The sequence below is a fragment of the Mus musculus genome, chromosome 9 (assembly GCF_000001635.26).
Source record: "Mus musculus strain C57BL/6J chromosome 9, GRCm38.p6 C57BL/6J".
Lineage (NCBI taxonomy): Eukaryota > Metazoa > Chordata > Mammalia > Rodentia > Muridae > Mus > Mus musculus.
This window is the reverse complement of record NC_000075.6, coordinates 60,403,436-60,431,172: the sequence shown is the minus strand read 5'-3', so window position 1 is coordinate 60,431,172 and position 27,737 is coordinate 60,403,436. Positions and strand designations below refer to the sequence as shown.

Here is a 27,737-nt window from a genome sequence, read left to right as displayed (position 1 = left end):
GTATGGTTAGCTCGCTAGCATGTCACAGTTTAGAATCATCTGAGAAGAAAGTCTCAGTGAGACATTGTCAGGATCAAGTTGGCCTGTGGGCATGCGTGTCCAAGGATGGTTTTCTTGGTTACATTCACTGATACGGGATGAGCCAGCTCACTGCGGATGACACCATTGCAGAGTTTGAGCCCCAGTCTGTATAAGATTGGGGAAAGTGAGCTCACTGGCAGATGTGTGAATTCATTCATTTCTCTCCACTCTGGGGCATGGCTGTCATGCTATTGGTGCTTCACCGTCCTGCTGTTTTGACTGCCTTGTAATAACGGGCCTGGAATTTTATCTAAAACAAACCTTTCCTCCCCTAAGTTGCTTCTCGTCAGGGTATTTTATCACAGAAACAGAAGTGAAATGGGAGGCTGCCTGACTCTGAGCCAGGTATACAGCTGGTGCTCAGATTGTGTTTGTGGCGGCAAAAACATAGCTGTCTCCTCAATGGGAAGGAGAGAGAGTTTATTCTGAAGCAAATGTAAGTGATCATGGTCCAGGAAAACAGATTCAGGTTATCCCATGTTCAAACACTCGTGGTGCTTTTATAGTAACTGAGAAAGACATTGGTGGGAGCATCAGTAGACGGGTCACAACCAAGTCTCTGCTATAAGCCTAAGATGTTATCTAATGACATTCTTAGCCTTCAGGTTAGTAGAAGCTCTATAGGTTAGTAGAAGGTCTATAGCCTCAAGGATGTTAGGTCAAATCCAGAGATGAGCAAGGAATGGCTACTAAGGGGACTAAAGAGAATCCGGGGTAATTTGGAGTCTGGCACTGTAATATTCTGACTCTCTAAAACCACAGAAGGTCTGCTTGGGTCACTCAGCCTTGCAGAATCTTTAACATGTGTGCAATCTTTTTTTCTTGGAACTTCAGTTCCACATCTGCATAACAAAGGACTCACTGGAGCTGCTTTTAGCATAGCGCCTAGCATGGCAAGGTCTCTGAAAGGCCCAGCTCCACAAAGTGAGTCACCTTCTGCCTAGAGCTTGCATGCTGTGGTGCTTCCCACTCCTTCTGGTGTGTGTGGAAGCAGGAAAATGATGATCATGATTGTCTTCTAACACGTTCCTAATGCCAAACTTCGCTGTGCACAGACAAGCTCACTTATTTCCCTATGACCTAGAAGGCACTTGGACTGTTCCCTTATTAAATGGACTAGCTTTGGAGGCTTAGAAGCTTCTTAGTCACACTGGTAGGGATGCAGACCCCCTCCCCCTCCCCCACCCCACCCCCCACACATACACACAGTGTGTTTCCCAGGCACAGCCTACAAACTGTTCCAGCCATTGCTGGTACTACAGGGAGACACAGTGCCAATTTCTGGGCAGCTAAAGGGAATCCAGGCCTTCTGGCCTAGGGGTGGGCATCAAGCTGGAAGCTGAAGGACTCTTGAGGACACCATGCCTCTTTGAGATTGCAAATGCTTCCCTCCTTGCTGGGACAAATATCTGGCAAAAGCAACTTAGTATAGGTTTCTTTGACTCTTGGTTTGAGAATGCAATCTACCATAATGGAGAGGGTGTGGAGGAAACTGGCTACATCATATGTGTGTGTGTGTGTGTGTGTGTGTGTGTGTGACAGAGAGACAGACACTCAGAAAACAGAGAGGGATCAATGCTTCTACTTAGCTGGCTTTCTGTGGTTTTGTCTGTGACCCCAGGCTATGGTATAGTCTTGCCCTCACTTAGAGTGGCTCTTTATATTTTATCTTAATCTAGAAAAACTCTCACAGTTAAGCTGGTTATTAGTTATTAGTTAGGGTTCTCTAGTGTCACAGAACTTACTGTATGAATCAATCTGTCTGTCTGTCTGTCTGTCTGTCTGTCTATCTATCTATCTATCTATCTATCTATCTATCTATCTATCTATCTATGACTTACGGCCTGCAGTTCAGCTAATCCAAGAATGGCTAGCTATGAGCAGAAAGTCTAAGAATCTAGTAGTTGCTCAGTCCCACAAGGCTGGATGTCTCAGCTGGTCTTCTGCACAAGCTGGAATTCTGAAGAAGTAGTCTCCGATGCCAGGAAAGGAATGGATGTACTAGCAAGGAGAGGGCAAGCAGGCAAGGAGCCAAAGCTTCCTTCTTCTATGTCCTTAGATAGACTTCCAGCAGAAGGTACAGCCCATAAGGCACAGCTCATATTAGAGGTATGTCTTCTTGACTCAAGATCAAGGCTGTATCGTCCAGCCTTATGTTCTGGATCAAAGGCTTAGTATGTCTTCCTGCCTCAGTATTCAGATCAAAGGTGTGAGTCTTCCACCTCCAAGGTCCGGACTAGAAGTGGATCCACCCACTTCAAACCAAGCAGAAAATCTCTCACAGGTGTGCCCTCCATTTCTGGATCGTAGTTCATTCCAGATATAGTCAAGTTGACAACCCAGAATAGCCATCACAGTGCTCAAAGCCAGGGCTGCACTGTGACTCTCCTGGTCACTTAAATTGGTCTCTCATGGCTGAGTCCATATAAACTGAGACCCAGGCTGAATTCTGTGCATTCTGTTTTGCTTCTTAATTGTACCCTGTGTCCACATGGGTCCAGTAGAGAAATGAGTTCTTTCCCAAGCCTCTAAGGTTCAAGACTCTAACCAGCCTCTGTTTCTATAGGTCCCACAACGGATGGCAGTGACCGAGGGAACCCCAGAGGACAGTGGCAGTGGCTCCCCAGGTGTGTGGGGCTCCTGGGGCCCCTGGTCTGCCTGTTCTCGCAGCTGCAGTGGTGGTGTGATGGAGCAGACACGGCCCTGCCTGCCCAGCTCCTACCGTGCTCGAGGAGGCTCCCGGCCCAATGGCCGTGCACTGTCCATCACTGGCCACGTTGTGTCAGCCGTACGGACCTCAGTACCACTGCATCGAAGCCAGGAGGACCAAAGAGCCCTGGCTGGCTCCAATGCTAGCCGCCAAGGCCCTGCAGTGGTGCGAGGCAGCCGACATCCACAGGCCCGGGGCCGTGAACCCTCAGAGAGAAGGTATGTGCACATCTTGGTCCCTGTGTCTGTCCCTGCCTGGACAACAGCAGAGCCACTACCTTGATTCTGCAGAATGGGAGGAATTCTTGCCACCATATTCATATGTGCCCATGGAGGCCAATGGAACCATAGGACAGCATCTGGGTCGATTCTTCAAGCCAAAACCTACTCTTGTTTTATTTAAAAACAAACAAACAAACAAACAAACAAACAAACAAAAACCTAGTCCCTTACTGATTGATTTGGCTAGGCTGACCAAGCAGTACTCTCCAGGATTCTGCTCATCTCCTCCTCCCTAACCACGCCTGGCTTTGCTGCCCCCACCCCCTACATGTGTTCTTAGAGATGGCGCTTAGGGCTGCCTGCTTGCACGCAATTACTTTACTGACTGACCACTTTCCCAGCCTCACATGGCCTTTCAGTCATTTTGTTGCCTTTACAGAACCAAGGCTACTCCTACCCTGCTTTTTGATTATAAAATTATTTTTCAAAGTGAAGAGAATTCTGAGACGCCATTATACCTCACACTTTAGGGAGCCCCTCAAAGGAGTGGAAGGAGGGAAGAGCTGGGCTAGGAAAACCAGAGTGTTGGCTAGAGACAAGCTAGAGTTAGCTGAAGGGAGGGAACCTCAATTGAGAAAATGTTGCCTTAAAATCTGGCTGTAGGGCATTTTCTTAATTACTGATTAATTGGGAAAGGCCCAGCCCATTGTAGGTGATGCCATCCCTGCACTGATGGTCTTTGCTTCTGTAAGAAAGCAGGTTGAGCAAGCCATGAGGAGCAAGCCAGTAAGCAGCTCTCTTCCATGGCTTCTGCATCAGCTCCTGCCTCCAGGTTTCTGCCCTGCATGAGTTCCTGCCCTCACTGCTTTTGATGATGAACTGTTATATGAAGTAAAATATATGGAGTTAAACTGTGAGTGAAATAAGCCCTCTCCTTCCCAAGGTGCTTTTAATCACAGTGTTTTTGTTTTTTGTTATGTTTTTTTTTTTTTTTTTTTTTTTTTTTTTGTTCTTTTGTTTTTTGTTTTTTCAAGACAGGGTTTCTCTGTGTAGCCCTGGCTATCCTGGAACTCACTCTGTAGACCAGGCTGGCCTCGAACTCAGAAATCCGCCTGCCTCTGCCTCCCGAGTGTTGGGATTAAAGGCGTGCGCCACCACTGCCCGGCGGGCATTTTCTTAATTACTGATTAATTGGGAAAGGCCCAGCCCATTGTAGGTGCTGCCATCCCTGCACTGATGGTCTTTGCTTCTGTAAGAAAGCAGGTTGTGCAAGCCATGAGGAGCAAGCCAGTAAGCAGCTCTCTTCCATGGCTTCTGCATCAGCTCCTGCCTCCAGGTTTCTGCCCTGCATGAGTTCCTGCCCTCACTGCTTTTGATGATGAACTGTTATATGAAGTAAAATATATGGAGTTAAACTGTGAGTGAAATAAGCCCTCTCCTTCCCAAGGTGCTTTTAATCACAATGTTTTTGGGGTTTTTTTTGTTTTGTTTTTTGTTTTTTTTTGTTTGTTTGTTTGTTTTTTCAAGACAGGGTTTCTCTGTGTAGCCCTGGCTGTCCTGGAACTCACTCTGTAGACAAGGCTGGCCTCGAACTCAGAAATTCGCCTGCCTCTGCCTCCCAAATGCTGGGATTAAAGGTGTGCGCTACCACGCCCAGCTTAATCACAGTGTTTTAACACATCAATAGCAACTCTAATTAAGACATCTGGGTTCCAAGATGCCACCATTAGGCTGGGGGGACTAGAAACCACTAGCCACAGGCTGTGTGGATTTAAAGAGAGGACATTGAATACAGAGACTTGCTTAATAATGTGGTCTCCTAAATAGACCTGGATAATCACAATAGCAAGCGGCATACCAATAAGGAGGGGAAATGGGGGGCTACTGACAAGTAATGGCTGCTGAGATGGGGAGAGTCTTTTCCAGGAGTGAGCCCCTGAGAGATTGTCCAATCCCAGGAGCTCAGCCCCAAGTACATATGAACTAAATGGACGTAACAGGACACGTAGTCACATACATACATATACACACACATACATACAAATATATAAAGAATTGGACGACAAATGTCACATAGAGTAAGTGGACACGGGACACAGGAGGAATTAGAATGGAGATAGGAATAGATATGATGAAAATACAGTTCTCATGTATGAAATTCTCAATAAAAAGGGCAGGGAGGGATATAAAGAGCTGATCTATGTTGCCAGTCTTTGGGCAGTTTTTATGCTTAGAGTCTTAGGTGCACCCCCAGCTGTGGTTGTATGGACCTTCAATAGCAAATTCTTTTCTAGAGAGTTTCTAGGATGTATTTTCAATAGACCCTGGGACTGGATGCCAGTTTTCTGAAGCTCATCTCATCTCCCCAGCCTACAGTGTGTTCTAGAACACAGAACAAACTGTCCATGTTTTAGAAAGATAATTCAGGATGTATTTCATATATGGTTAGCATTCCCTGCATGGTGTGGTATAGCCTCTATGGCTAAACACGGGATTTTTTATGGCTAAACATGGGATTACTTATCCAAGAAACAGTGAATGCTTCTACCAAATAGGATAATAATAAAACTATAAATAGCCCAGACTAGTGAAGATCAGGTTTCCTGCCTAGTGAGCATCGTCACTAAAACATAAAAAGACAAAAACTTGTTTTTCAAAACTCTTGATTTCAAAACCACAGCAAGGTCGTCCCTAGGGTGTCTTGCATGCACGCTGCGCACCAGGTGCCGTTCTTGCTGCTTTCCGCTGACAGCAGCAAGTCAGGTGCCGATTTCACCCTCCTCTCAGAGGCTCGAGACATGCAGCGCTTTCCCCAAGGCTACAGAAGCAGTGGGCAGAGTCAGGATTCACATCAAGGCAGTGGTGGTTCTAAGGAATTTATAAAGCAGATACACGCAGTGTCTGGGGACTGAGGAGTTCGAGTGATAACCCAGAGTTGTAGAACTTGGCCTGTAAGGCGACATCTGACGGTGTGTGTCAGACTTCCAGTACAGCACTCAGGTCTCTGTGGGGCTAGAAAGCTGGGGCTGATGACTCTGTGAGGAAAGGACTCTCTGTGGTTGAGCTTCAGGACAACTGTCTGGGGGTGCAGCCTCTTGTGGGCCCCAAGCCTACACTGTAGGCCCTCAGTTGAGCATTTTGATAGCAGGATACCTTTTCCCTCTTAACTTATTGACGGAGGGCCAGTAATTGCTTACTGTAAGGTTCCTCCGTGGTTTTATCATGCTCTTGTAGTTTGGCATTTTCAGAAGAAACAATCCAGATAGAAGCTGGGGGGCTGTGCTGCTGATGGATGCTGAGCTGTTCCTGGTGGATGCAATCCGAATTTGCTTATATTTATCAGTCACTAGGTGCTTGCATAGTCGATCTAACCCCAAGGAAAAATGTCAGCATGTTCCACGGAGAGCTGGCTCCCCTGTTCTCTATTGTGGGTTTGAGATTTGAGGCAGAGGCTAGTGCTATTTAGCGGCTTATAAAAACTGTTAGGTTGCTATACCAAGCAGCTGAGGACTTAATTGGAGCCATATAATAAATAGGACTATTCAACCAAATATTTATGGAGTATCCAGTGGATCCGAAGGCCCTGGGACAGACACAAACGTGAGTACAGTCTGGTCTATGGGACAGTAAGGCTGATATTAGCAGGCTGCAGCTGTTTTTTACAAAAAACCTACTGGGGTATGCATGTGTGTGTGCATGCATTTGTGTGTGTGTGTGTGTGTGTGTGTGTGTGTGTGTGTGTATGAGAGAGAGAGAGAGAGCGAGAGCGAGAGAGAGAGAGAGAGAGAGAGAGATTCAGAATAAGTCTTGACTATGAAATATCTTCCACATTATAATATAGAGCACAGACTTCCTGCTCTCTAACCAGCTGTTCTGACCACACCTCCTGGGTACCAACAGCCTCCCTTTCAAAATACCCAGAGGTGAAAATAAGTCTCACCCTGATCTCTGTCAGACCTGTGAACAGACCTTGTGAACTTGTGTCCTTGTCTGTAAGGGGATATCTAGTCTATGTTGAGTGTAATGGGAAAGCCCACTTCAGGCAGCGCTATTCCCTGGGCTGAATAAAAACCAAGGAGCTGAGCAGCAGCATCCTCCCACTCCCTGCTTCCTGACTGAGCATGCCACATGACCAGCCACCTCCTGCTCCAGCTCCCATAATGGTCTGCCTGAAGACCTGAGCTCAGATCCCCAGTGCTCACATAAAAACCAGAAATCACACACACACACACACACACACACACACACACACACACACACACACACACCTGTAACTCCAACTCTAGGAGGTGGAGACAGGAGGAACCTAGGCGCTCACTGGTCAGACAGTCCAGTCCAAACTGTGAACTTGTGAGCTTCAGGTTCCGTGAAAGATCCTGTCTCAGAAAGAGAGTGACTGAAGACTGACATTCTGATGTCACCCTCTTGCCTCCACAGTGGTGAGCATACCAGCTCACATACACATGTATACCTCATGCACACACGTGCACGTGCACTCACGTACGTACATGCACAAACACATTTGTGTGTGATGTTAGTCAATACTTCATCTCTAAGCTACATCTCCAGCCCTGTGGTATATATTTAAATGCAATTTTTTAATTGGAGGGGGAAAGGGATGGTGGAGGTTACATAATAACAAGGTTCCTTCCAGGACCCTCCCCCTCGCCAGTCCATAGGTACTTATTTTCCAAAATTGTGAGGGAAGACTATTCTTGTGAAAACATCTTCAGTTTGATGGGTATGAGTTGCTGTGCTGCTGCTTGTTCTGGCAGGGCTCAGTCTCCTTTTCACCTCTGCCACCCACTCTTTCCCCTCTGACCAGTGCCTTAGGAAGTGAGAAAGAACCTGGCTGAGTCCTTATGGAATCCACTGGCTGAGGCCTGAAGGTCAAATTTCCCCGGTCCAATGCCTCCCAAGACCTTCACTGCCCTGACTCAACAGCTCAGGAAGGTTCTCTTGGTGGAAGGCTTTTCTGATCAAGTTGTAGGGAGAAGGAACATAAGGTGGAGAGCCCCAGCCATAGGGTCTTGGCTGGACCCAGTCTATGCTACCCTGATTCCCTCTTGGACTAGATCTCATTTTCTGTGAGCCTTCAGGTTTCCACCTGACCCAGTGACCATCTCCCCATCACCTCATCTTAGTCATCTTTAAGTATATAGCTCAGTGACATTGTGTGTTCTTGTTGGTGCATGGCCAATCACTACCATTATCTCTGTAACATGCTTCACCATCCCGGACAAACCCAACCCATTACACGGGAATTCCCGCTTTCTCCTTACACCAGCTGGGATCCATGCAGGGTTCATTTTGGCCTCACCACTCTTACACGCGTTCGCGACCGGCCAGGAAAGACGCAACAAACCGGAATCTTCTGCGGCAAAACTTTATTGCTTACATCTTCAGGAGCAAGAGTGCAAGAGAGCAAGAGCTCTATTGCTTACATCTTTAGGAGCCAGAGCGCAAGAGTGCAAGAGTGCAAGAGAGCAAGAGCCAGAGCAAGAGTGCAAGAGAGAGAATGGCGAAACCCCGTCCCTTTTAAGAATTATCCTCTGCCTAGGACGTGTTACTCCCTGATTGGCTGCAGCCCATCGGCCGAGTTGTCGTCACGGGGAAGGCAGAGCACATGGGGTGGCGAACTACCCTTGGCACATGCGCAGATTATTTGTTTACCACTTAGAACACAGGATGTCAGCGCCATCTTGCAACGGCGAATGTGAGGGCGGCTCCCCACACACCACTTTTGACTCTCTTACATAAATGGAGTCAAGACAGTATTTGTCATCTGTGATTGAATTCTTTCATTCAGTCTAACATCTGTAATGTTTATTCGTGCTGTCAGCATGGGTAGAGTAATACTCTGTTGCATGCATGTGCCATGTTTTGTTGATTCATTCATCCATCAGTGGGCACCTGGGCTGCTTCCAGGTTTTAATTGTTGTGAATGATGCTGCCATGAACTCGGGTCACATAAAGGTCTCTTCAGGGCTTTGCTTTCAGTTCTTTGGGTGGATGCCCAGAAGCAAATTGGAATTAGACTGTATTTCTATTTTTCATTTTGAGTTATATTTGTGTATTATTGCTGTGTGTCTGGATGCACAGTATCTGCCATGGCGCTTATGTGGAGGCCAAAGAACAACTCTTAGAAGTCAGTGTCCCCCTTCCTTCCACCGTGTGGGTCCCTGGGATTGAACCTGGGTCTTCAGGCTTGATGGCAGGTGCTTTGACACACTGAGCCCTCTCAACAACCCTCCAGCTTCAGTTTTCTGAAGAACTGCCACACTGTCCTCCCCAGTGGCTATACCAGTTTCTTTTTCGCCATAGCATTGTGTAAGGGTTCAAGTTTCTCTGTGCCCTGTTAGTCTGTGCATTCCTGTGGAAGCCATTCTAACAGTTGTAGAGAGCGAGAGTGTGTCTCATTGTGATTGGATTTACATTTTCTTCTTGCCCTTGCTGACTGTGTATGTATCTTCTTTAAAGAATGTCTCCTCGTGTCCTTGAACTTTTCCTTTTATAACATCAAGACAACCATGATTGATCCCCATTCTTAAAATCTTTACTGTAGGTGACATCCAGAGTCAAGAATACAGCCTTACAGATGCATTTTAAAAAAACTTTTATTAGTTCTTTGTGGATTTCCCATTACCTACTCTGACTCATCGGCCTCTCCCCTTGTATCTGCCCTTCACCCTTGCAACCTCCCCAACAACAGAGAAAAATATATCCCACTGTGGAAGCTGTAGTGTGTCACAGCGCATCCCACAAGTGTACCCTTTTATCCACACTTCTTTGCTTGTAAATATTCATTGCAATGACTTGCTAGTCTGGTTATGAGGCTTCTGCTAGTCTGTCAATACTGGGACCTCACTGGGACTCCTCTCAAATATCCTGCCGTTGCCCCGTGTCATGGAGATGCTGCAGTTTTGGCGGATCCTGTAGGACCAGCCTCTTCATGTACTCCAGCAGTTTGGGTAGATGCTGGCGTGACCAATTCTAAGCACTGAGGCTGGGCTTGAGAGGTGTCTGAGCTAGTCAGCTGGTCAGCTCTCCAACTCTCATACTCTTGGGGACAGCTCCCCAGCAACCCCCCAAAAGCAGGGCCAGTTCTACCCTGTTGCCCAGGTAAGGTGTAGGGCACACACTTCCAAGTATTGCAGCTGGTGAGGGGCATGGCCAGTTCTCCCACTCTTCTGATCTCAGGTCCAGCTCTCCTGCCTGACATGGGTGGCAAGGGATGAGGGAGGGAGAGAAGGCATCTTTCCCTTGTCAGTGCCACTGCACTACAGACAGGGAGCAGGGCCAGCTGTTCCATGCTCGTGCCCTCAGGCCTGGCTCTCCCGTACCCTCAGGCCTAGCTCTCCCGTGCCCACACTACCAGGGAGCTCTACTGTGCTGCCCAGGCAAGGTGCAGCGCCTGCTCTCCTGAGTGCTGCAGCAGGTGAGGGGCAGGGCCAGCTCTTCAGCTCTCATGACCCAAGCCCAATTCTCTGTCCTGCCATGTGTGGCGAGGGAGTAAGAGGGGATCTCTCTCATCCATGTCACTGCACATGCCAGAAACAAGTGGCAGGGCCAGCTCTCTCACACTCTTACCCTCTGGGCAGCTCACCCGAAACTCCCACAATGCACAGGGCCTGCTTTTCTGAGTACTGCAGTTGGTTAGGGGCAGGGACAGCTTTCCTGCTCTCGTGCCCTCAAGGGCCAGTTCTCCCATAATGCCCAGGTAAGGGGTGGATCCAGTTTTTCACAGCCCTCAGACATCAACACGTTCCCAGGTAGTAGCCTAGACCAGGAATGTGTGTCTGGCCTCTGATGGTAACAGATTGCTATGGACCCAGATGTGGCCTCCAGTGGCAGCACAGGCCAGGACCCCACCTTGGTCGCCAGTGGCATCACCAGCTACTCACATCAGGCTGTTCCTCACTATCCTCAAGTCTCCAGTTTTGTCTCTCTTCATGGTGCCCTTCAAGTCTGCATGGTGCCAAACTAGTAGTCATCTCAGCTTAGCTCCCTGTCCAGGCTCTCATTTTGGGTGGTCATCTCGGGCTCACACTCACTGGGACCCATGGTCCTAGGTAAGGCTCTTCTAGTCTCCAGCTCACTCCCTACTCTGGGAGTCTTTCTGGGCCTACATGGCCCAGCTGGTGGCTGTTTCGGGCTCTCTTTTTTTTTCCAGGGCAGGTCGGGCCACATTCAGATGTTCATAGGTCAGAACTTTAGCCATAGCCTCTCTCCTCTCTGCCACCTACTGATATACATGTGACAGCAGCCACACCTGCAGTGCCTCTCAGGGTGGGCAGATGCATGTTTTTATGTTTATTAGTCCATTGATTTCCGTTTCCAAAAGACAGTGTGCTGAGCAGCAGCAGCCACTTCCCTTAGTACTTTCAAGTACTCTGGTTGCCCACAGGCCTGCTCTCTGGCCTGGCCTACCAGTGAGCTGCATCCCTTACACTTGCCTCCATTGGCCTGTAGGTGTCCTTACACCTGTTAGCCCGCTGGGATCTGAGGAATGAGGTGCTCGGTAGCTTTTCCTCTTTCCAGCAGCCACTGCCAGGTCTCAGCTTTTACCTCCTGGAGATGTGGAGATAGGTGCTCAGACATGTAATACCATCTGTAAAAATTAGTCAGTCTCTCCCCCACCCCCGTTGCATGTGTGTGTGTGTATAGGATGGGCTTCCCAGAATTCCCCTGAGAAATGGAGCTCATTTCCTTTGGGAGATGCCCGCCCAGGTCAGGATGCCCTGCTCTAGGCTCTGCAACCCGACCTGAATTGCAGGGATGATTTGTGGGCAGATATCAATTACTGGTACTTTATTGTTAACTTATTATTTCAGACTTCCTTTTGTGTCCCACTGCATTTAATTAGGATTGCAGGAATGAACAGGAATAGGGGTTATTTACTTGAGCAAGGGCAACCTAGCTGTGGCTACACCACTGAGGAATGTGATCCTGCCCGCCCCCTCTCCCCACGCTCCCAGAACCCACCCCCAACCCCCCACCCCGTCCCCAGTGACGATTAACTGTCTCAATCTTTGGGGGAAGTGGGACCTTATGAGTCTTTCCCATCCACGATGACATGTTGATAAACCCAGTCTTCTGCATGTAGCCTCTACTGCTCTGAGTTCATGAGTGTAGTATCCATGCCATGCAGTTATAGGCAGTTTAAAATAAAGTTGTGTTGCAGTCGACTACAGAGACCACAGCTGGCTTGAATGGACAGGGCTGGAGTCTCTGCCTAACTCGTGCATTCACTGGTCTGGGTCCTGCCCACATTGCCCAGGTTTTCCCTGGAGAGGATAAAAATCTGGCTTGTCATTTGGTGCTGTGATCGAGTTGAAAATCTTGTGGTTAGTATAGTTGTGGGTACCTAACTCTGTTAGGTTTAGGGTTCAGGCAGCATTGAAAAAGACACTGATACAGATTACTGGGGAACAATGAGTTTGTTAAAAAGTTATTGATGCTAGGGACAGACAGAAAACAACAGCATGGCAGGTGTCCCTGCAGAGAGAGATATCCATGGGTATGTTGTGCAGATGGGAGTGGCTCTTAGTAAGATCCAGAAGCTGGGCTCTGTGACTCCCAGATAGGAAGCAGGGAAGCGGGTGGGGAGCAGAATGTGTCTGGCAGCAATGCCTGCTTCAGTGTTAGCTCACTTCCCAGGTGAGAGGCCAGCAGGCGCCTGGTTGGTCAGCATCTGTGAAAGGGAGGAGCCTGAAACAGGAACAGCAGCTGTTTTCTGACATTATGCTCTGACTGTAAGCACTTCTTAAAGGTGGCCGGCCACATGCCCTTCATGGCCAGCCATGTTGGCAGTGGTTTTACACACCACACTCTCACCCGTCTCCATCACAACTGTGTGGTAGGTCTGTGCTGTTGCCACTTATAGATGATGAACTCAAACGTCAGAGTCGATGTGAACTTCAAGATCATGGCAGAGAGGGGTCAGGCTGAAATTCAAGTCTGCACTTGATTCTCATTCCACATGTGCCCTTCTAGAAAGCCCTTGCTCAAGATTAAAGGTAGCACTCATTACCTAGACCAATGAAGCAATAGTTTCATGTCTGAGGTGAAAAGGACAATAATTTTCTAATATCTACCCTGGGCTTTGCTCTAAAAACACAGACACTGCCTTTGCCAGGCACTCCAAAGCCTCCAAGGGGAGCCCAGAGAAAACCCTGGCTAACCAGCAAGAGAAAGTTGGCTAGCCAGCATGAGAAAGTAGCTATGCCAAGCCTTTGCATGTTTTAATTTCACTTCTATTGCCATGATAAAACATCCTATCAATGGCAACAAAGGGGAGTATTTGGCTTGTGATCCCAGGTAATACTCCATTATTTCAGGGTAGTCAAGGCAAGAACTCGAGGCAGATGGTCACATCATATCTACAAGTAGAGAAGGAAGACAGACATATTATGTTTCTGTTCAGCTAGCTACCTTTCTCTTACACACCCTAGGACCAAGAGATGGTTACAGCCACATTAAGACAGTCCCCTATAGACATACCCACATGCTAACCTGATCTAAACTACCCTCACTGAGACACTTCCTAAGAGGTGACTGTAGCTAACAGTTAAGACTAACCATCATGACATGTGCAGTTTTTTTGATTTCAGGTCTCTCTCTGCCTCTCAAGGCTCAACAGAGACGACAGGGCCATTGCTGTTCCATGTATTTTTCCTTACCTTTTATTGCATTCTTTTTCTTTGTGTATTTGCTAAGCACCAGACACCATGCTAGACCCAACAGCAATAGGCAGTAAAAGACACATGGCTCCCAAAGACCTCCATGTCTTAAGAGGGAATGCCACATGTTTGGTGATGTGTATGAGCAGAGGGCTGTTGGGGGCACACAGTGGGTCTAGTTCTTGGACAATCAAAAGTGACCATGAGAGAGAGTACTATGGAAGGAAGAGTTTGCATTCTTATTAGGTAAGAAGAAATGGGAACGAGCCAAAGAAGACTTGGCATATGTGAAGGATACCAGTGGCTTGGTGATACAAGAGGGACACTTAACCCTTCTGGTCTTGGAGAGGCTCAGATGATGGTGGCGAGAAGAGGAAGCAAGAGGATGGCAGAGGACCCAGGGAGGAGCTAGAGGGCTGCTCAGAATGTGGGGTGAGAGGCAGGAAGTCAGAGACCTGAGGAACCAGGAAAGTCTTCTAAGAGGAAGTCACTAAGAGCTGCACTTTGAAGAAGAGATTTAGCACGCCTTGGACAAAGAGTGCACTTCCCAAAGAGTAAACCACAAAGGTGGAGGCCCTGGGGCATGAGTGAGCATATCACACTCTAAGGTAGTAGAGGGCATGTAGGGACTAGAGCCTAGCCTGGGGAAGTCCTCAGCTTCCTGTTCAGAGGGGAAACTTTCCATCCTATGGGGACTGAATTAGAAATCCTCTGAGAAAGGCAAGCCCCTTAAATCCAGAAGGCCAACTGTCTCTCACTTTAAAACAGGCAGTGGATCCATGTTTGCATTTCATTTAAATTTCTCCTTAGCACCCTTGGAATCACATTGGTTAGCTCTTCCTCCTACCTTCGCATACCCAGCTATCTCAGGAAAGCTGTAGTTCCTGGCCGAAAAGCCCAGGCTTGGTCCCTTAGTTCTGTAACACATTCATTTATTTCTGATGATGGTATGCCACTCACCACAAACTTAATTTGTTTAAAATAATGAAAATGGCAAATACGTATAATGAAAAAGATCTGTTCAAGCCAGAAGTTCAAGATTGAGGAGCTGGCAAGACCCTGTTCCTTCTACAGCCGCAGGGAGAATTTTTCCTTCCCCGTCCACCTTCCAGGGCCATAGTCAGTCCTCCTAGGCTGCTGTCACCCTCAGTTCAGTCCTCTGTTCATAGACCTCCAGCCTTTCATTACCCATCAGCTGGCTAGGGACCTTCTGCTCCACCCTGATAAAAATCATAGCTAGGTAAGGAGAGGCTTGTCCGGTGCTGATCTGTGGGAGGCTGTGTTTCCTATGGAGCTAGGCAGCAGTGAGCTATGGCAGTGGGTGGAGGAGGCAGTATCAGGTATGTAATATACAGAATATTCAAAAAAATCATCATGTTCTGTTTGAGCTCACTGAGAAGCTGGCTGTGGGGTCGCTAGCCCATCAACTTCAGACCCCTTCACTGGAGATGAGCTGCCCCTCCCCCCCAAGCATGTGACAGGGAGGAGAGAACAACAAAAGACAAGACATGTGCTCTTGGGAAGAAAAGTGTAAGAACCATAGGACCAGGAATCTGCTGTAGATTGTACCCTACAAATGACACGGACGCTTCACCCATGATATCTCAACCATGTGGCTGCTTAAGCAAGATCTGAACAAGGCCAACACTAACTGACATCTTAAAGTGGAAGGGGAAATCGTATGGGGCTCTAACCCTAGACAGGTGTAGGAGAATTAGTTTTCCACGGTGTAGGAGAATTAGTTTTCCCCGGAGACAAGCCCCCTAATTGGTTATCAAATACTAATTGATCAGTCTCGAAATCATATACATATAGCAACACTAAATGAACTCAGTAGGTTGTGTTTATCTATTTATACATGTATATACCTCGTGTGTGTGTGTGTGTGTGTGTGTGTGTGTGCGCGCGCGTGCGTGCGTGCATGTGTGTACACATACAGAGAAAAGCCATGGATTTGAGATGGGTGAGGTTGGAGGCTCATGGAAGGCATTAAAAGGAAGAAATGATGTACTTATATTTTAACTTAAAGAATTCGATTAAAAAAAAACAGACTTTGTACTGATATATGTATGAACTCATGGAGCCTGTGGCAACATACTTAGGGCCTGCACAGGTCTAAGCCAGATGGGTCCCAGCACGGGGAGGGGAAGCAGACACAAGTCCTCACTCATCAACTACCCGGAAGTTATCTGCACTTGTTCTCCAGGGGAGACTTACCAGGTGTGCAAACCACACTTAAGCACACTTACAGGCAGACAGTCAATGGACATCACAAAAATGAACTCAATGGCATTTTGGGAGATTTTTTTTTTTAATCTCATAATGCTTTGTCTAGGCTTTTTATTTTTTTAAAAAAAACTTTTCAAGTGTCTTGCTTACATATATATTATGGTTTCTGGATTTGCGTTTTTATGGTATGTCTGTGTGCGTTGTGTATGTCTCTATACCTGCATGCGTTTCTTGTACTTTTTCTTTGCCTCAATTTTCCCCCTGTTTGTTTTGTCCTATTCTGGCCTGATTATTTTACCTTTTACCTTACCTTATTTATTTTTTTAAAATTATTTTCAGGTACCTGTTTGTTTTCTCATGAAAGAGAGGAAAAAAAAAGTATGTGGATTTGGATGGGTGGAGAGGTGGAGAGGATCTGGGAGGAGTTTGGGAGGGCAAACCATAATCAGAATATATTGTATGAAATCATACATTTCCAATAATTTTAAAAAGAAATGAACAAAACTGTTTTGCCCTTGAAAACACCTAGAAGACACACCACCTCCAACACAAGTCTCTGTTGTTTATCCTGTGATAGAAAAATGAGAACAGTGGGAGAGACAAGCAGTCATGGGAATCCCATATAAATGCTGCCGTTTGTGTGTGGCAATCACAGTCTTTCCTCTTCAGTCCCAGCCACAACAGGCTCACTGTTAGGCAGCCAAGGAAATGCCCCCCCCACCCCAAGAAGAAATGATTATTGTGTCACTAGAGTTCAGCAAGGCTCATAATAGCAAAACATCCAGTATAAAGTGTCCACTTCCAAGTGGAAGTGGCTGAGGCTGGGAGCTGTGCAGTCAGCCACCTTCCTTTGCAGTTCTCTGGCTATGTCCATGGAGTGGTCAAGAAGGCTGGTGCTAGCATACGGGTAATTTAATTCGCTCTTTGACTAATGATCCTTTTGTCCAAGGTAGCCAAAGCAACATGAAAAAGTACACCAGCTTCCAATCAGGGAGCCAAGTTGCCCCTCCCCCATTGTCTTTGCCTATTTACAGAGGAAACTGACCATGAGGGAGTAGTCACAGTAAGAGCTTACTAGGGCTAACCATAATAATGCTTTAAATAGATTTTAACAGTGCTGAAGAGCCACATGCTTAGTGTCCGGGGAGAGGTGGCTTCCCTGTCTGTCTCCACATCATTACAGCCTCACAGTCTATCCTGTTATTTCCTGGTTCTCAGTAACTGTCTACCCTCTTCTTAGAAGGGCCGATGTCACTTCACTGAGCTGCCCTGACCACCCAGAACGATTTTGTCACAAGTTCCTTGGCTTAATCTCTATTGTTTCTATTGCCTTTTAAAGATTTCTTTTACTTTTAAATTATGTATGTATTTGTGTGTCTATGTGCGGGAATGTGTACGCGTGTGCAGGCGCCTGATGAAGCCAGAAGAGGCTATCGGATTCCCCCAGAGCTGGAGTTGAAGGTGGTTGTGAGCAACCTGACATGTGCACAGGCTGGGATTTGGATCTGGGTCTTCAGGAGAGGCAGGGAATGCTCCTAACAGCCAAGCCATCTAACTGCAAAGTCCCTTTGCTACATAAGGTAACACTGATAGCCTGGTGGACCCCTTTGAGACAGATATCAGCCAGCCTCCTGACATACTCTAATACCCCAAGGTGATGAGGATTTTCAAGCAGTAGAATAATTTCTGTTCAAGCTGGACTTTCTTCCAAGCATCCCTGGGGGGTATTTGTGGAATTAGGTGAAGTTTCTCAGAAAAACAAAGAGGGAAACCACACATTCCCCACCCTCTCCTTAAGTGTTTTTATTTCAACTTGTGGTATTAATTAGGGATGGTTATAATAATGAAGTTAAGACAATCCATGCCCAAGGCAGCTGGTGTGGCATACACAGTTCTGCAGCCCAAAGTCATAGCTCACATCCTAGTTCTCACATGTGCTTTGATTCTGGGTAAGTCCCCTCTCTCTGGGCCTCAGTTTCCACATTGGCAAAGTACAGCGGTTTTGTCATTACGGGCTTGTATGTGTTACTGTGGTAAGCTGTTGTATTTGTTTATGACAGGGTCTAATGTATCCCGGGCTGACCTCTAGCCCACTATGTAGCTGAAGTTGTTCTTACTCTCTGATCCTCCTGTCTTAATTTCCCACGGGCTGAGGATCAAATCTGAGTTCGTGCATGCTAGGCTGGTACTTCACCTCCAGCTGAGTCATAGACCTAACACCAGTTAGTTTTAAATGGCGTTACATTGCTCTCCCCGCCCAGTACAATAGGAAGTGAAGGTGTCGGTTCGGCTCACCTCGTGCCTTCAAGCATCCTTCTGGAACATTTGGCAGTTTCTTTTTCTCCTCTCTATGTACCGATGTTACAGTTACTTAAAGCCATATGTTTCAACTTCTATCTCATCTCCTGGACTTCCCTTAAGTGTTGCTCACTTCCACTGGACTCCCCCGGGGCCTGAGCCTTTTTGCATTAGAAGGACTACCATTTCTTACCTAGTTGAAGTTGCTGGAGCTGGGAGTCATTAGGCCCCACTTCCTGTCTCAGATTCATCATTGGCTAATGGCAAGACCAAGGGGAATTGCTTAATGTAATCTATAAAACATGGATAATTGCATGTCCTTCGTCTAACACGGGCACGTTATGGGGGCGTCAAATGAGGCCACAGCTGTAAAAGTTCCTCACAAAGTATAAGGCCTCTCGAAACAACATGATGTAGCGATTTTAATATCATGAAGCAGATAGTACTTGGAAGTTGTTCTGGAACTTCTTGTATGTATGTGTTCAAGCATGCTTTACATGCATAAGTCTGTATTTGTATGCATGTGCTTGCGTAAGATTTATTATTGATATGCATGAAAGTATGTCTATGTATATGTGCCACATGTGTGTGAGGGCTTGCCAAGGCCAGAAGAGAATAGGGAGCCCTGGAATTGGAGTCACAGTCACTGGACTTAGTGCTAGGGACTGAACTTGGGTCTTCTAGAAGAGCAACAAGTGCTCTTAACTATTGAACCCTCCCTCCTCTCTTTGTGGGTGTGCGTGTGTGTGTGTGTGTGCACTCTCATGTGCATGCATGTGTGTTGTATATTTGCCTTCAGAAATGACAGCCAGGGCCATGCCTCCCTCATAGATTTTCTTCATTCATTTCCCCCCTTCCCCTCCCCAGTCCTGGCTTCAGGGAGCAATTATTTGCTTTTCAGGCCCTCCTTTCCACCTCCTTCGTTGTAAGCCATTCACGTTTTCTCATTATTAGCTCTGGGCTAACATGTTATTCCTGTCCTGGGGGGCTTCTGCAGCTCAGGGATCCTTCATGTTAGAGAAGAAGATGTTCTGTTAGCTCAACTTCACAGAGCGGCACTCCGTAGATACCTAGGGAGTTTTGTTACATGGTACAGGGAGGTGGGGTGAGGCTGGGGGAGTATTTCCAGAAACCACATGGTAAGGAAAAGAGAAATCTAATGCCTTGTTTGTGTTTCTTTCTGGGAAAAAAAAAATCTTTGGCCATGCCAGGTAGGTAAGGAGGAAACCGGTACAGGTGTTTGCAATGCCAGCTTCGCGTTTTGGTTTTGTTGTCGTCGTTTTTTCTTTCTCTTTCCAGTAAAGATTTGCTTCTTTCCCTTCTGAGTCAGGAATATCACATGGTCCTCGAGTTGTCGGACAAGAAGTTACCTGTGGATGCTAAGCAGATAAGCTGTTTAATATGCTTTAGTTCTGGATGGGAAAACCTTAGGCCTCGCCCACCGTCTGTCGCAGCGCAGGGCTGGGCTCGGCTGCTTGTGCATTTCTGCCTGTAGGTTAGGGAAGATTGGAGCCAGATTTGCAAGCTTGAGTTACTCTGATCTCAGCCAAACCCCTAAAGAGCGCCCTGTTCACTCCTCTCGGCATTTCGTTAAGTGTCAGAAGTATTCCATTAGTTATCAGAGCAGAGATCACAGTCGCTATGAAGAATGCTGTGTTGAACCCTCTCCAAGGCATTCAAGACGAGAGATACCGTGGAAAAAGCCTGCCTGCGATATGTATGATCCAGAGGGTGGGGAGCCTGGCTTGGAAGCTTTAGGAGCTTCAGGGCTCCTCAATGGTGGCCTCAACTGCCTTCATTAAGGATGGAGGTGAATTTCCTATGTGAGTAGCGAGTGTTTCCTTCCCTGGTACTAACCTTCGGGAGCCAGTGCACGCTGTGCCATCTGTCACACTGATGAAGCTCTGTTCTCTGTGTTCATCATCTCAGCCATCCCAGAGACACTGAGCTGAGTTAAAGATGTCCACACTGTCTTGCTCTTGTGCAGGGCAGGGTGGGACTTGAATGCAGAAGTTGTGACCTCTGGGAAACTGCTCTTCCCACAGCAGACCTCACAGTTGTGACTGTGGGTGCCCTTACCATGGGAGAGCCATGGAGGATGGCTGCTGGAGTTCCTGTGTTGCTCAGCTGCCTTTTGGTTCTTGGAATGAAGTATTCATAGCCCCCCCTGGTAGCCCCAGGCTTCTCAGGTCCTCGATTTCTTTTGACCCTGACAGACTGTCTTCTGCACACTTATTTCCATGAACAACAAGAAGCAGAACAATTGCCGCAGAGGGACAGTTTACTCTGCATGGGAGCCGGGATAACCCTTTTCTCCCACTGCCAATGATATCAGCCCTAGCCTCTGGAGTCTCTAAATGCTTACCTATCTGTCTTATCTGGAAAAGGGTCTTCACAGAAGTGGTTAAGTTAAGCATCTTGGGATGGGGAGATGATCCTGGGTTAGCCAGGTAGTCTTCTTATTTTCAATTTTAAAATTAATTTTAAGTCAGCATAAAAAGCAATGGGTTTCATTATGACATTTTCATACATACATGTCAATTGCCTCTGACCATAGCAGAGTGGGATCTATTATGATGCAGATGTCACATTTAAGTGGAATAAGGGAACAGCAAGAGGGAGGTAAGAACGAAAGGGGAGGACAGTGAGGGGAGGGACTTAAATGCAGTCGCGAGTGTCCTTATAATGGGCAGATAGGGATATCATAAGCAGACAGAGGACAAGGCCATGTGGAGGCAGAATAGAAGTTAAGGGGGATGCTCCTGACTGCTGAAGGGATGTGGTCACAAGCTAAGAGGGCTGCTGGCATCACCAGGAAATGGAAGAGATTTTTAAAAAAATTAAAAGGCTAGTTATGGGTTACAGAGTGGTAGAGATGTATTATAGAAAATGTGTTTTTAGTATTTTGTTGCTGTGTGGACATTGTAGAGTCTATTATACAAACCAAGATGGCTATGTCAGTCGGTGATAGAATCCTACATAACCACTGTTGTGTGTCCTATCTGAAGACACCATGGGACACAGGATTATAGGCCAAAGGGATCAAGGTCTCGTGAACACTTGGCTTTCAGTGAGCAGTGCTGACTTTAAACATCATGTCCGGGGCTATGAGGGTATTCACTGACTCTATGGGAGTTTGACAGAGTGACTGAGGAAGCTACCTCCCCATCCGAGGCTCTGACTCAACTTCACAGTGTTCATGTGTAGAGCATCTACATTGCTCTCCCTTCTCTATAGCATGATAAGCATTTCATGCTTAGATAGACAAATGATAGTTCCTAAGTCCTGGAGTGTGAATGTGTGCGTGTGTGCTTATGTTCAAGGGCATTAGTTAGTATGTGTGTAGTGGGGGCAGTGCCTGCAAAGGCCTGAAGACAACCTTAGTTGTGGTTCCTCAGGTGCAATCTACTATATTTCATTGTGACAAAATCTCATTAAGCTGGAGCTTGCCAAGTATGGCTAGTCTGTCTGGCCAGCAAGCCCTTTATCTCCACTTTCTCAACATTAGGATTACAAACACTATGCCTTTTGGAGGCAGTGGGGGGTGTTATTTGTTTGTTGGTTTGTTTTTAATATGGTTCTTGGGCTCAGATCTAGGTCCTTGAGCTTGTAAGATGAGCATATTACTATCTGAGCTATATCACCAATCCAGAGAGCCCCTGTTCTTAACTACTGAGATTCTCTCCCTGTCCCCTGACTAGCTGCCTTCCAACACAGAATATTTTCTTCAGCCTCTCATGAGCCTGTCCTTGTAGAAGCATCTGGTCCTCATGGGCTGTGTGGATGCTGCAGCAATGGGCAGACAATGTCCCTTTTCCTCAATGAACATAGCACATAGTCCATCATCTTCCAGTGTGAAGGTGGCATTTAAAACTTGTACCAGTTGCAGTTGCTTTTGCTCCTTAAGAGCTTATCAATTATCCATTCAGTGGCATTCATTAATATCATAAATGATGTCTGCACACACAGAGTAACCAGCATAGCAGACTGTTTAATGTCACATAACATCAGTTTTCTCATTTAAAAAAAATGAGACAAGCTATTTCTCTATTTGTATGATGGTTAAGTGGTGGTAACATGAAACACTAGCAGGTGTTTGGCATGACAGCTATTTTCATATATTATTTAAATATACTATGTTGAATATGTTTAGAGATCAGATAAAACTCTAGGAATAACTTCTGCATCTTTTGCTTATATCTCTTATAGTAAGAAATATAGCCTTAAGTTTAAGAAATTCCTTTAATGCAAAGAAACTGCATTATTATGTGTGATTTTTTCCCCCATATTTCTAATGAAGAAAAAGATGAAGTGATCTATGGTAATTTGACACATAGGAAGTGGTGTAAGGAACTCAGAGATGGCTCAGTTGGTGAAGTGCTTGCCTTGCAAGCATGAGGTTTTGGGTCCATCCTCAGGATCCATGGGAAAATACTAGGTGTGGTGGGCAACACTGGTCATGAATGACTGGGGTGCAGGGCCAGGAGGATCTCTGAGGATTGCGGTGAGCCGGCTTAGCCTGGCAGTCCTGGGGCAGAAAGAGAGCCTGACTGAAAGGAACAAAGGAGGAAGAGGGGGAGGAAGAGCAGGAGGAGGAGCAGGAGGAGGAGGAGCAAGGGGAGGAGGGGGAAAAGGAAGAAGAGGAGGGGAGGAGGAAGAACAAGAGGAGGAGGGGTAGGAGAAAGAAAAGGAGCAAGAGGAAGAGGGGAAGGAGCCAGAGGAAGGGAGAGGAGGAAGCAAGAGGAGGAGCAAGAGGAACAGAAGCAAGAGAAGAGGAGGAAGAGAGGAAGAGGAGGAAGAGGAAGAGGGGAAGTAGGAGCATGAGGAGGAGGAGCCAGAAGAGCGATACTTAGGTGATGTTTGTCCTCTGACCTCCACATACATAAACACACATGTGTACCTGTACACACACACACACACACACACACACACACACACAGAGAGAGAGAGAGAGAGAGAGAGAGAGAGAGAGAGAGAGATACAAATTCAGAGGCATCCAGAATCCAAGCATATTTATGCTATGAGCCCATCTCATAAAAGATGCTCAGAAACCATAATTCATGTTAGAATCATTATCATTGTTGTGTTAATGAATTCAGCAGAACTTGCAGAAAAATCAATCTTAAGATTTTTGTTTTTTGGGTTTTTTTTTTTCCCAGCCTATAGAGGATCAGCCACTGGGGCAAGGGGCACTGTGAGAGGCCCCAGGGGAGAGGGGTTAGGAGCCAGTATTCACTCAGCATCTGCTCTGGCCAGGCCCTTTGCCCTACAGGTAATCCCATTCAGTTCCCCTTAAACCCCTGTAGTCCCAAGAGCCACCGGGGCTCAGATTACAGCCCACATTGGCAGCAGCTTGGACTCCCAAGAGGGCTTCTCTTACTCATACTGGAGGAATGAATGCATTCACTGTTCTTTTATGCAAAGCCATTCCTCAGCCCTCAGTGCCATGTTTGGCAGTCAGCCTCTGTTGTGGTCCCCACATGGAGGAGGTCACAGGCTCTGTCTTTAACCTTCAGTGCAGTGAAGTCTTCATGGGGACCACTACTAGGGAGTAGCCACTGCAGCCACACCTTGAGCTCAGCACTTTCTGGGAGTGATTTCACTGAGTCTATACAATAGCCAGATGTAGTAGGCATGCTGGATAGAAGAGCTGTCCAGGGACTTGTCCATGGTTACACAGGTCACAGAGGGGCCGGCAGGCAAAGATGCTGATAGAAGATCTGGGCTCTTTCTACATCCCATGTAACACCTATATGCCAGTCAAACCCTTACCCCCATGCTTAGCAGAACATAGAGCATGGAAACCAGCTTTGCTCGAATGTCTTAGACATCTACTGGTTTATTTCTTGCTTTTGAAAATCATGAAGGTATCTCTTCCTCTGATCTAAGTCATTTCCCCATTAGGAGGGCACACCCCCTGCACTCTCAGGCACCCTTGTGCAGTGAGTAACTACACATAATAAATAAAGATGGCCCTAAGTGCCATCTTTACTGTTTGACCATTGATTGTTCTGCTGTATGGGGACTGGTTTCCTCTAATGTCTGTTTGCTTGTCCTTGTTCCTTCTTTTTGTGTCCCTTTGAATAACAGGCCTGGGTCACTCAGGTACACAGCCCCTGTGAGCAGCGTGTGACTTGCTCTTAGGGACACGGCTGATTTTGCATATGATTCTGAAGACAAGGCCTGGGGTCAGCGTCTCCCCCGGGGCTGATTCCCAAGAGGACTGGGTCTGTTCTGAAGGCCGCTGCTTCAGCCTATTTCAGAGGGTGGTAGTGTGAGGGCACCACCCTATGAACTTCATCCATGTAGGAAGCAGTAGATGGGCCAAGGATGAGGTCTTCTTAAAGCTGGGCTTCCTTATGCCGGGGCTGCAGAGATGCTCAGCAGTAAGGAGTGCTTGTTGCTCTTCCCGGGGGACCTTAGTTGAGCTCTCAGCATCCCTATTCAGTGGCTCACAACTGTCTGTAGCTCCAGCTCCAGGGTATCCAGTGCCCTTTTCTATCCTTTACAGGCAGCAACACACTTGTGCCATGCACACGTATACAAAGGCAAGCATACATGCACATAAATATAAATAAAATCTTACAACAGAAAAATAAGCTGGGAGTCACTCCAAAGCTGCCTGTCATCCATCTACCTGGATCTCTTCGTTCCTGACTTGTGGGACCATCCCCCGGTGTACCTATAACAGCTTCCTTTTACCTTTAGTGAGATGCCCCCATCACCTGCAGAGAGCACTGGGAGGAGGGAGTCCCTTCCATCAGGCAGCCTCAGAGTACGCCTTTCAGTGGCCTCTCACTCTGTCATTTACCCCTTACCTCAGCCATGGGGAACAGAGGCAGGTCTGATCAGACCCTCAGCGTGGCTTTGCTACACAGTAGTCAGCCAGGAAAGCTGTGGTTTTCATCATCTGAATGTTTACTTCACCGAGTGGCCGGAGGTTTTGCTTCTTATCTTTTGTAGACACCAAATAATTTATTGCCGAGACCCACCCTGGCAGGCGCTACAGTCTTCTGAACTTCTAAAAGGTCATCTGCACTCAACCCAAACCACTTGCTCAAAGCCTCTTTGAACTCTGGCTGCACATGATATTTCCCCCCCCCCCTTTGGCAGGGGGTGGGGAAGAAACTGGGAGCTTCAGGGAAAATAAGGCCCGTCCAGCCCTCAGCCACAAACGTCTTTCTTCCCAGCTTGCTTCAGATTACAGCCTGGAATACATGTGTTTCTGTTCCTTAATTCTATTCCCTCTTAACTTCCTCCCTTTAATTTGGAGCTCTGAGAATTTTCTAGATAGTCACTGACTACCAGTCTAATTTGGCTAGCTCTCTTGGCTTCCCACCTGGGTGCCTCAGGCTGGTTTATTGGAACTCAGAGCCTTTTGGTCTCTACGAATTAGTCTAGAGCTGTGGGCTTTACTGGCCCATTGGTTAGAAATGCAAACATTTAAGCTCTCTGCCTCTCACGTCTGTTATTTCAGCAAATATTTAGAGTGCTTCTGTAGCAGATGCGGGACTAGCTCGGGATTATACACACATGGATCAGCAGTGGATAAGCCTGGCCCTGCAGAAGCTAAAGGTGTACAAGAAAGCTGGATCTTGACTTACCACTGTCACCCAGAGTGTTAATGCCACCACCAAGAAGGATGTGCAGGCTGCCTAGCAAGGGCATTCATAATGGGGCAAGCAGACCAGGAGGAGCCCATGTGCATGTTGGACCTAAAAGCCTGCACCAGTACACAGGTGTACCAGTGAGGCAGTGTTCCTCATGGAGTCAGGTTGCTGGGGACTTGGTGGATGATACATTGCTGTTGGGGTACAGGATACAAGAGGAATTAAAGACTAGAGAGTAGACCAAGAAGATTAAGGACTCATGGTGGAGGGTATCAGATAACTACAAACCTAAACTCTTCTGGAATTGGACTTCGTTCTCTAGCTAGAGATGAGCCACAGAACGGGCTTGTTTGTTTATTTATCTTATGTGTGAGTGTGTGCAACACAATGTGTGCGTGCATTGTATGCAAGTCTACCTCAGGTGAAATGTCCACTTTTTTTTTTTTTTAATTTTTGAGACAGACTCGTCAGAATTTGGAACTCAGTGATTCCACTATAGTGTCTGGCCAGCATGCTGGATTTCTGCATGGGTTCTGAGGACCACACTCAGGTTACGACATTTGGAAGGCAAACGTTTTATTGACTGAAACATACCCTCAGCTCCCATAAAAGTGTCGTACATAGAGGGTAATGACTTTGACCAGGTCAATGTGGGAAAAATCAAAAGTGCAAGGGGCTCCTGGACTGGGTACCTGGTAGAAAGGTTGGTTCTAGCCATACAGGGACTAAGGCTGTGCATGCTTGACCTCTCTGAAAAGAGAGGAGTGGACATTTTACAATCCCAACGAGTCTTTCCACAGAGAGGTTGGGTTCTAAGAAGCCTCACGTAGGTATGCGATTTGATGATTCTTGATGACGTAGAATCTCCCTGGAGTACTCACCTTCTCTGCTGTGGACAGACATTTCAGAACATTTTGAATCCTGATCAAACCCACTCCCGCTTTTGGGGCTTCCAGTGTGTACATAAGTGGGTATTTTGTGTCCCTAATTGAGGCATTGCATGTATAAGGACTAAGATTCCTCACTGAGTTCTCTCTTTGACACTGCATCAGGACTGCTCTGCTAGGAGACATCTGTGTCTGCTCCCTAGGGCGCATTGATAGGAATGGTTGGGTTTTGTAGACTCAATGGAAAACAATTCAGAATTTTGCATATTGCGTTCATATATTGAAAGCCCTTGTGTGTGTGTGTGTGTGTATGTGTGTGTGTGTGTGTGTGTGTGTGTGTGTATGTGTGTTCTGAGGAAGGCAATGGCAGTACAAAAGAGAAGGAAGTCAGGTGTGTCTGCCTCTACTCCATCCTCTTAGGCTTGGTGCCCAAAAGAAATCAATATTCTATATAAGTTTTTTTTAATTATTATTTTATATGTATGAGTATTTTGCCTGCCTGTATGTACCATGTGCATGCAGTGCCCATGGTAGCCAGAGGACAGCATCCGATCCCCTGAAACTGGAGTTCCACATGCTCGTTAGCTGCCATGTGGCGGCTGGGAATCAAACTCCAGTCCTCAGGAAGAATAGCCTCAGCTCAGCATCTTTGTAGTCTCCCAAGTTCTGTTTGGGACATGCATACATTTGCTGTGTGTGTTGGTTCATTTGTTCATTCATTCATTCATTCATTCTCTCTCTTTCATATGACTAGGAGCTCGTTAATGTCCTTAGTTTAGTGTCCTCTCTACCCTGTTTCCTTTCACCTTTCCATGTTTTGGAGAGCTTGTTACATTGTTACATCTATGTATGTGCACCTGGCTTGTCCTTTAACCGTCTTCCTCCAGTGTCTGAATGGGCCGTACCTTAGCTGGCTCAGAGTTCCCATGCTGAAGGGCGCATACACTATGCTTCAGGTTTCTGATCCACGGTCACAATTTGGGTAGCAACATGGCTTACTGCCATGACCTAACCAGCTG

The 27,737-nt window shown here is 46.8% G+C and overlaps 1 protein-coding gene and 1 pseudogene across 4 annotated transcripts in view; one reads left to right on the top strand and one right to left on the bottom strand.

Moving 5' to 3' along the window:
- The window catches only part of Thsd4 (thrombospondin, type I, domain containing 4), a 555,183-nt gene that overhangs the window by 90,941 nt on the left and 436,505 nt on the right, over positions 1-27,737 (top strand). For all 4 annotated transcript variants that reach the window (XM_006510906.4, XM_006510907.3, NM_001040426.3 and 1 more), the window contains one exon: positions 2,648-3,009. In XM_006510906.4, coding sequence (XP_006510969.1) covers positions 2,648-3,009 — 362 coding nt within the window. The remainder of the gene's footprint in view (positions 1-2,647; positions 3,010-27,737) is intronic.
- Positions 11,188-11,310, bottom strand: Gm22099 (annotated as a pseudogene).